The sequence below is a fragment of the Crinia signifera genome, chromosome 6, assembly GCF_055691185.1.
Source record: "Crinia signifera chromosome 6, ASM5569118v1, whole genome shotgun sequence".
Lineage (NCBI taxonomy): Eukaryota > Metazoa > Chordata > Amphibia > Anura > Myobatrachidae > Crinia > Crinia signifera.
The window spans coordinates 6,304,276-6,314,639 of record NC_139222.1 but is presented as its reverse complement, the minus strand read 5'-3'; the positions used below and the strand labels follow the sequence as shown (position 1 = coordinate 6,314,639).

Genomic DNA, 10,364 nt, shown 5'->3' with positions numbered 1-10,364 from the left:
TGTCTTTATATCTGATAAGTACCATAATATCTCCTGAGTATAAAGGATTAGCGCAAAAAGACATTTAGAGGATTGTGTTCATTAAGGCCATATGGGGCCACTGTAATGAGGAGGTGGATCCATTTAGCCTCCAATTTCTTAAGAATTAATGCCCGATCACCCCCTCTGGGCGATGGAGGGACCCAATGATGCGGCACTTGATCAATGCCACCTGATGTTTATGCACAACACAATGTTGTGCCACTGGTTTGTCCGATTCTACCTTCGATGATGCTTTATTGATGGCAATCTGATGGTTAGCCATCCTCTCGGAAAGTGCATGTGGTAATCCCTACGTAGGTCTATCCACAAGGGCAATGAAGTAAGTAGATAACAAAATCAAGAAGACAATGGAGCTTATATCTTAATCAGATGGTCACTGTGCGGGTGGGGAAAACTGGCACCAGGTATCAGCGAAATGCATGTAGTGTAACCAGCACATTTGAAACAACCAGGTTTCTTTATAAATAGCCAGGTACAATGGTTTATGCATAAGGAGTTTTATTAAATTTGTCTGTATGCCATCATTGGTTTCACTGGGAAGGATTTACCCAATGTCGGGTCAGAAGCTACTACTGGCCAATGTTTGCGTATCGACCTTGAAATCACAGTGCACTTCCCATCAAACTGTGTGACATAGACATTAGACGGCCCCTCATGTTGTACCTTAGAGGTCAATTTCTGTCGTGCCTTAAGTAAACAAGCATCAAGAAGTCTATTCAAATAACCCCGATCAAGAAAACAGGGCCGCATCTCTTGGATCTGTACCTCCGCTCTCACGGGTCAGAATTGTTCCTAAAGATACGATTGAACTGCAAAATAGGTAGACTGTCTCTAAGATTTGGTGGGCGATTGCTGGTTGCAAAAAGAATAGAATTTCAATCAGTCTCTTTGCAAAAAAGAGCTTCCCGGTGTTTTACCTTACCTTAAATACAGTGGCATCTAGAAAATGTATTGATTCTGCATTGATTTGGCCCATAAATCAAACTGTGGTGGTCAAGCTACTGAGCTCAGAGAGCATGTTCTCAAATTCCACATTGGGGCCGCTCCACAACAAATAGATATCGTCAATAGAGCGTTTTAAGCATCCTTTACACAACATCTTTTATTTTAATATATATAATAATGTGAGCAGCGCTGGCCTTTCTAAGGAAAAAACACACAGAAAAGGTTATAAATCCCATTTTCAGTGAGTAAATGATCCAGGACCATCATTTCCGGTCCCGAGTTGCATTCCACTTATAGCACTCATGGTGGGCACACGGCTGTGTGCAGGATACAATAAGGGTGTAAGCAAACCAACTCTGTACAGATTGTAGGTAACTTGGAGGGCACGGCACTCTCAGGCAATAAGGCAATGGAACTCTAGTGTGATAGCAATGTTTCAATGCTTTCATTGCATTGTCATCAGGCTCAACAAAATTAAACAGTACACATACCTTTATACACCCACTACCATGTGCAAGGGAGACGCTGGCGCCGGCTGAGCCGACTTCCGGGACAGCGGCTGATGAACTAATAGCGCCTCCGGCTTTTACTAGTGTCAGTACCATCACTATGGAAACAGTACACAAATACAGAACAGGATGCGCATTAAAACCCAGCACTGTGCGATACATGCTGAATGAACCCGGAGCTATGCACCGTCTCTGTGTGTACTTCAACATACCAGGTGTTATGTATGTAAGATACGCAACTAGATTAACATTAGAAAAACGATCATTACTGATGACAATGATGCTGACAACATCATATGATATACACAAAAAGCCACTTGTTAGAAATCGCAAATAGAAAAGTGGCATCTAAATTATCTGCGCATCTTAACACAAACGGCCGGTATGGAAAAGCTATAGGATATAAAACCAGGATGGTATACCAACTTATCACAACCTAGGTAATGTGCCAAACGCTCATTTAAAATATCATATTGAGCAGAAATATATCGATAATCGATCAATCATCTATCGATGGCTCTGAATTCACAACAATAGCACAAAAATATCACAGTAATGTCAAACGGCAGGTAAGGAATAAACAAATAATTAGCTGCGTGTTAAGCAGCCAATGCCCAGATTCTCACTGAGGGGTGAATTTATGAAGCTTGGAGAAGTGTTATCTATCCCCATAAAGAACGTTATGAGCAAGGTGATAATGGTTCAGCCAATCAGCTCTTACCTGTCAATTTACATATTGTAGCTGATTGGCTGAACCATTATCACCTTGCTCATAACGTTCTTTATGGGGATAGATAACACTTCTCCAAGCTTCATAAATTCACCCCTGAGCCCTTTGGGGGCCGATGTCTCTAAACGAGAAAATCCAGCGTGTTTCACATTCCAGAAGTGTAAGACCCCTATTACCTCCTCTTACATTAGGCGGAATGTGATCTATCTATTGCGATAGCGTAAAGAGGGTAAAGGGTGTTTCAGGGCTAGAAAATGTTTTGGGATGGGTAGTTCACATTTACCGCCTGCCAAAGCGACACGAATGGTGGAACGATGTGTTGTAATGTGTTCCTTAAAAGTCCTCTCGGTCTTATCTATATAGGAAAGACCGCAAGGACAAACTAACTGACACACCACAAGTTTAGACTGACAGCTCAAGGTGTGCCCAATTGTAAACGTAGCCCCTGATAACGGATGGTAAATGTGTTGCCCAGGATCATGCATGAACACGCCGTGCATGTGCACGTATACATCCCCAAGGTGGGGGTTTTGGTGGAGAACCATAGTTTGTAATATCGGCTCTCACCAACATGTCACGGAAATTTGGGGGACGCCAGTAGCCAGATAGCAATCTAGAACCTGTCAGCCCTATTGCTTGATCTGAGCTAGTTATGGGCCAAAGATTTTTGGAGATTTTGTTAATAGCTGGGCTGGTGGAATTAAATTTGGTAACCCATGGTAGGATAGGACTCTCCACCATGGGAGTTGTGGGCTCCAAAAGCTGTTGCCTAGTCAGTAAAGAAACTCTATGTCTGGCCTGTGCAAGAGACTCATTTCGATAACCCCTTTCTCTAAAGCGATCAATCAGAGCATCGATTTGGGTCTCAGCTAGAGATGGGTCGTTCGCGAATGAACCAAATCTTTTGAACGGATCCCATTCAAGAACGAACGAGCCGCCAATCCGAAAAAAGGGGATCCGTTTCAGTTTACAATCCATTTTCCTGATCTCAGTGCTGCCACCTGTGGCATCTGAGATGTACTACCTCTGTAGACACTGAATACAGTGCTGTGACTACAAGTGATAGAAAGATTAGCTGCCATCGGTGCAGGGATGGCCATCGGTGCAGACAGCATCGATGGTTGCCATCGATGGCGATTCTGCACCAGCCATCGATCAGTGTTTTTACACGGTCATGTGCATTACCCTTTTTTTCAAAAAAAGCGAGCTGAGGGCTCGTCGAAAAGATCAGCATCTTTTCGCTGAGAGATCCGCCGGATCCCGGCTCAGCTTAATGAACCGTTTTGCCCATCTCTAGTCTCAGCTACTACCGGATCTGAAACAATTCTTTTGATCCTTACCATTTGCGAATAAGGTAAACCGGGAATTAAGCTGGAGGGTGGGCACTGGTAGCATAAAGGAGGTTATTTCTGTCAGTTTCCTTCTGAAATAAAGAAGTTGGAATATTTTCGTATTACAGTTAGAGGGATGATTCCGTTTCCTTCTCCTATTTTCCAATTAAACGTACTTCACTTCTTTCCATAAATCGGCACAAAAAGAATTTGCTACCTGGTGTACATCTAATATGATTAATTGCATGTAAAAATGGCACATCGAGTGCCAAATCTAAAGTGAGCTCAAGGAGAATTGGGTCTGACTTGTCCTTAGGATAAGTCGGACTAGTGTATGGGCCTTTATGCAGATTCATTGTATTTATATATTTTCAGATGACTGCTAACCGACTTTACACACAGAACAATAGCTACTGAACATTTCCTCTTTATTGTATATTTAAGCATGGTACTGGTTATTTACAATATTGGATACAGCCGTAACCTTTATGTTCTGAAAACTACAATAAAGATACATTTAAAAAGAAAAAAGAATGCTATATATTATTAAAAAATATTTACAAATAAGGAAAAAAATGCTATATATTTTTGAGAATGAAGCATGTTCTAACTTTATATTGGTGACATACTGTACATTTCAGCTACTGAATAATGAACTTATAACTTGGTAATACACTGTATGACTGAATATTTGACTTCAATAAAATATTGCTCTATCTCAGCTCAGGGAAAATGCCAAATCTTCTGTGTGTTCTCTGATGTGTCACAAGATTTGATTTCTGTGTAAAACATTTCCCACACTCAGAACATGAAAATGGCTTCTCACCTGTGTGGCTTCTCTGATGTTTAACAAGATCTGATTTGTGCGTAAAACATTTCCCACACTCGGAACATGAATATGGTTTCTCGCCTGTGTGACTTCTATGATGTTTAACAAGATCTGATTTGTGCGTAAAAGATTTCCCACACTCAGAACATGTATATGGTTTCTCACCTGTGTGACTTCTCTGATGTGTCACAAGATTTGCTTTCTGTGTAAAACATTTTCCACACTCAGAACATGGAAATGGCTTCTCACCTATGTGACGTTTCTTATGGCGAATAAGGTATTGTTCAAATGAAAACCTTTTCCCACACTCAGAACATGAATATGGTGTTTCACCTGTGTGACTTCTCTGATGTCTAACAAGATTTGATCTCTGTGCAAAACATTTGTCACACTCAGAACATTGATACGGTTTTTCACCTGTGTGCCTTCTCTGATGTCTAACAAATTGTGATTTGGATGTAAAACATTTCCCACACTCAGAGCATAACAATGGTCTCTCACATCTATGAGTCATCTGATGTCTAACAAGATCTGATTTCTGTTTAAAACATTTCCCACACTCAGAACATGGGAATGGCCTTTCACCTGTGTGACTTATCTGATGTCTAACCAGATCTGATTTCTGTTTAAAACATTTCCCACACTCAGAGCATGGATATGGTGTTTCACCTGTGTGACTTCTCCGATGTCTAACAAGATCTGATTTCTGTGTAAAACATTTCCCACACTCAGAACATGAATATGGTGTTTCACCTGTGTGACTTCTCTGATGTCGAACAAGAGCTGATTTCTGTGCAAAACACTTCTCACACGCAGAACATGTATATGGTGTTTCACCTGTGTGCCTTCTCTGATGTCTAACAACCTGTGATTTGGATGCAAAACATTTCCCACACTCAGAGCATGCATATAATTTATCACCCGTAGGAGCTGTACTATGTGCAGCAATATTTGAAGTATCAGGACAATTATTATTATTAGAGGCATCTGATGTTATATTAGAACTGTGAAGTACTGGAAGTATAGTTTGGAGATGAGCGGTTTCTCCTGGGGAACCCCGTGTGTTGACGTTATCTTTAATGTCACAATCTGGAAACAAAGGGACAAATTCCTCCAAGGTATTCCTGCTGACGTGTCTGCCTGCAGGAAATAAAGGAAGGAAATAAAGAACTTATTTTATATTAAGTAGCAGAAATTAATGTCCCCACAGTGTTTCATATTACTAATGAGTTCAAGGTGGTCTGTAATTACATATACAGGGTGGTCCGTAAGTGTGGTAACACCCTTATAGGAATGAAATGAGTAAGGAAAAAGTAATACAATGTCTACACATATGATATGGGAGTGGGGGAAACATTTTTTAGGGTTTGTCACCAGTATGGCGGCCATCTTGAAATAGGCCATCTTGGATGCGACTATTTTTTTTTTTTAATCATTTTTAAAATAGTTGATACGATGGGTTACGTCACACCGGGTGCAGATCACTAGAAATATACACGCATACATTTTTTCAATGAACTGTCCACACTGACAGGTCGTGCAAGCTGTCTGGGAAGGTAACACTCAGTTTTGTCAAATACTTTGGTAATTGTTGACTGTTGAGCCGTAACCAAAGTTTCAATGTAAGGACCCCGTTTCCTGAAACACTTAACTCCCGTTTCAGGGAGGGAGGAAAACCTATCGAAATAAAGTTGTCTTCAAGAGAAGATTCTGGACTTCTAACAGAAAGGGTGTAGCGGTGTCATGTTTACGGACATATACCCGATTCAGTGCCCACAAAGTGTTGTCTTTGGGCCTGAGATCTATACCCTGTGAATCATTTCCATGTGAACCTCCTGTAATGAAGTAGAGTGTATTATGCCAAGAGTAATGGGGAATACCGTTCCGATATTGACGGCCGGTGGGTTCCAGCAAAAAGGAGGAGGAACAGATGGACGGTGTGCAGGGCGGGGGGGATGCTGCATAGAGCAACCTGGAACGGTTTTTGATCTTCCAGATCAAGGCAGAATCACACTTACCAGGCAAGTATATTTATGCTTTCGATCCCGATGCCGCGGGGCCGCTCATCGGGATCGAATCTGGATCAGAGTTGTTTAAAGAAAATGTTTCAGATAGGTCAGAAAGGAGTAGAACTTGCCGCCCGGGTCAAATACGTTTCCAATCTTTTGTATACCCTTAGCTTTCAGTTACCAAAAAATTGGGAATTACCCCAGAAAGGGATTAAAGTAGAATGGGTAGGGTTCCTTTTCAGAATTTTGTTAATACGCCACCAGGTGTTATAGGTACAGGTATCTCTGAAGAACATTTCCTCTAGTATAGGGCGTGGTATTTTAGGTCTAGGGACATGGAATAAGGCACTAAGCGAGTAAGTGTAAGTAAGCGAGTAAGTAGCACAGACATCGCAATCCAGCGCATTGATAGTGTATACGTCTCGTTCTGATAACCAGTCCCCGATAGATCTGAAGAAAACTAAATATGAAAAATAGGGATAAATTAGGTTAACGTAAAACCACCCGAAGAACGGGATAGGTACAATTTATTTCTACCTATCCGAGAGCGTCAGTTTTCCGACTAAAGTTTTCAAACAATTATTTATTCTAACAACGTCTGATAGTAAGAAGAATTGGTAGCATCTGTACAGTGTGGATGCTAATTTCGGGAAATCACTGATTTTATAACTCCTACTGAAGGAAGCAGCATCCAACTATCAGTCTGTTTGGAAATGGAGTCTAGCAGAGGCGTAGACATCAACTCATACCATTTATTAAGGTGACCGGGAACGTGTCTACCTAAATATGTGAAACAAGTGTGCACTATTAAACCCTATTGTAATGTATAATATAAATGATTCCAATGTACCATATCGAAAGCCTTTTCTGAGTCTAAGGCAAGAACAGCCCTGGGCGTAAATTGATTGGGGAGACTAGAATGACGTATGACTGTAAGAACCCTGCGGATGTTAACGACAGAGTTTCTACGCATAATGAATCCCGTCTGGTCGGAATGTATAATAGTGGGGAGTTTGGCTTTCAACCCGTCAGCGAGCTTTTTGTTAGCATTTATCTATATTTAATAGAGAGATGAGCCTGTAAGAGTCTGGGTCCGAGAGATCCCTTCCAGGCTTGGGTATAACATTAAGGGCGGCCATACTAAAATAATGTGGGGTAGATCAGGAAGACAATAAATCGTTCTGGAACAAAACCAAAGTTGGACTAATCTTAAGAGTCAAGAATTTATAAAATCAGCCGTAAAGCCATCCGGATCGGGGGCCTTACCCAATTTTATGTTGGCGATGGCACGGGATAATCGATAATACTATTAAGCGCATGTAGTAATGGCGCATCAAGTTCCAAATTGTAAGTGAGCTCTACCAAGGGGGCTCAAGGGGAATTGGGTTTGATATGTTCATAGGATAATCCGGACTAGTGTGTGGGGCCTTTATGCAGATTCATTGTATTTATATTTTCAGATGACTCCTAACAGACTTTACACACAGAACAATAGCTACTGAACATTTCCTCTTTATTGTATATTCAAGCAAGGTACGGAAGTTATTTACAATATTGGATAAGGGTGTAACCTTTATGCTCTGAAAACTACAATAAAATACATTTAAAAAGAAAAAAAAAATGCTATATATGAGAATGAAACCTGTTCTAACTTTATGTTGGTGACATACTGTACATTTCAGCTATCGAAGAATAATGAACGTCTAACTTGGTAATAAATCGTATGACTGAATACATGAATTCCATAAAATATTGCCATATTCCAGCTCAGGGAAATTGCCTATCTCCTGTGTGTTCTCTGATGTCTAACTAAATCTGATTTCTGCATAAAACATTTCCCACACTCAGAACACAGATATGGTTTCTCAGCCGTGTGACTTTTTTGATGTGTAACAAGATTTGATTTCTGTGTAAAACATTTCCCACACTCAGAACATGGAAATGGCTTCTCACCTGTGTGGCTTCTCTGATGTTTAACAAGATCTGATTTCTGCGTAAAACATTTCGCACACTCAGAACATGGAAATGGCTTCTCGCCTGTGTGACTTCTCTGATGTCTAACAACTTGTGATTTGGATATAAAATATTTCCCACACTCAGAACATGGATATGGTTTCTCACCTGTGTGAATTCTCTGATGTAGAACCAGAGCTGATTTATGTGTAAAACATTTCCCACACTCAGAACATAGAAATGGCTTCTCATCTTTGCAACTTCTCTGATGTATAACAAGATCTGATTTGTGCGTAAAACATTTCCCAAACTCTAAACATGGATATAATTTATCACCCATAGGAGCTGTATTATGTGTAGCAATATTTGAAGCATCTGGACATATATTATTAGAGGCATCAGATGTTATATTAGAACTGTGAAGTACTGGATGTATAGTTTGGAGATGAGCGGTTTCTCCTGGGGAACCTCGTGTGTTGACGTTATCTTTAATGTCACAGTCTGGAGACACAGGGACAAATTCCTCCAAGGTATTCCTGCTGATGTGTCTGCCTGCAGGAAATAATGGAATGGAAATAAATAACTTATTTTATATTAAGTAGCAGAATTGAATGTCCCCAGTGTTTCATACAGATGTTTCCGCCAGCTCGCCATGGTGAAGGTTTTGGCGATCCACTTTTCTTCTGCGCTCCCATGCGCGCCGATGCACGCCATACAATATCCATGCAATGCATATCGCCACCACTGGGTGACTAATGCTCCACCAATCTAGCAGCGGATTGATATACCGATGGAACTGCGCCATTCGCCAAGAGAGGGTCCCGCTTACTATACAGTATGTATGAGACGCTCATGCGCCTCATTCCCGGGAACATCGCTACGGCTCCAACTGTACCGTACAATACAAGCAAATGCCCCCTGTAGTGTCCCGGTCCCCTAGGCAAATAATAACTGCCACCTGCAGTTCACGTAGCCGATGCTGAATATTGGAAACACAAAACTCATTCCCGGCAACCAGCATTACGGCTCTGGTAGATAACAAAGAGGAAAAGATGGTAACTGAATTGGTGCGCTAGGCAGCCCAGGCTCACTTCTATAACATGCAATACCTTGCATACAGTACCATAAACCAGACAGATAGGAATGTTCCGAGGCACCAAGGGATGTATCCATGCGATTATTTTCTCTGTGTATTCCCCTCAGAACACAATAACCAAAATGAAGAAAGAAAACAGAACCACAATAGTGAACCACAGTCTGTAAACTTTTTGATTTTTTTATCCTAACAGGTAGAGGATCAGGAGATCAAGTCCCGTACCGTTAATGTTGGTCTACATTAGGTAGACCTATCAAGCGTGTGGGGGGGGGGGGGGGGACATTTCCGTCATTTCCGTCACCATAGGCACTCCAACTCAATGGGATAATAGCAGGAAAAATAAAACGTGTAATAGTTTAATACAGTTTTATTATCAAGCAAAAAATACAATAAAATGGAAAACTTGTGCAATGCGACTCTCACCAAAAAGGTGAGAATTCTCTTAACTTGATAATGTTGTGACGTATAATTGGTAATAAATGACCATTTACATTTTTCATTGTCGTTCTTCTCATTTCCATTATTATCCTTTTTCGGGGACAATAGGGACTCATATTTTAATATTTTTTATATATTTTTCTGAGATGTATATGCAATATGGATAAAACCCGGTTTTCAAATCCATTATCCATGACTTCCGGGAGAGAGATAGATGGATTGCAAATAAAAGAGCCTCCTGTGATACGCGGACCGGGTTCTGCCGTGATTCCAGGGTTCCAGCACCCTGTGACACGCAAGCCGAGCCCGGAATCGGCAAGTTTATTAGAGGTGGAACGCAAAGGGCTATTTCACAATGAAAGGAGGAACTATGCAGGGGACATTCACTCATTGGGACTGTGGACATACCAGGGACACCTGCCTATGTAACCACTATGCCCTTTTGTCTGCATTCACTTGTGGACCTTCCTTTTTGGTGAGAG

General features: G+C 41.1%; 1 protein-coding gene across 1 annotated transcript in view; it reads right to left on the bottom strand.

Moving 5' to 3' along the window:
• Positions 1 to 2,930: 2,930 nt before the first annotated feature.
• Positions 2,931 to 10,364, bottom strand: part of LOC146009897 (uncharacterized) — a 32,028-nt gene continuing 24,594 nt past the window's right edge. The window contains exons 6-7 of the mRNA XM_083150497.1: positions 8,186 to 8,900; positions 2,931 to 5,312 (exon numbers count right to left, since the gene is read on the bottom strand). Of these exons, the coding sequence (XP_083006623.1) occupies positions 4,271 to 5,312; positions 8,186 to 8,900 (1,757 nt within the window). The 3' untranslated portion in view covers positions 2,931 to 4,270. The remainder of the gene's footprint in view (positions 5,313 to 8,185; positions 8,901 to 10,364) is intronic.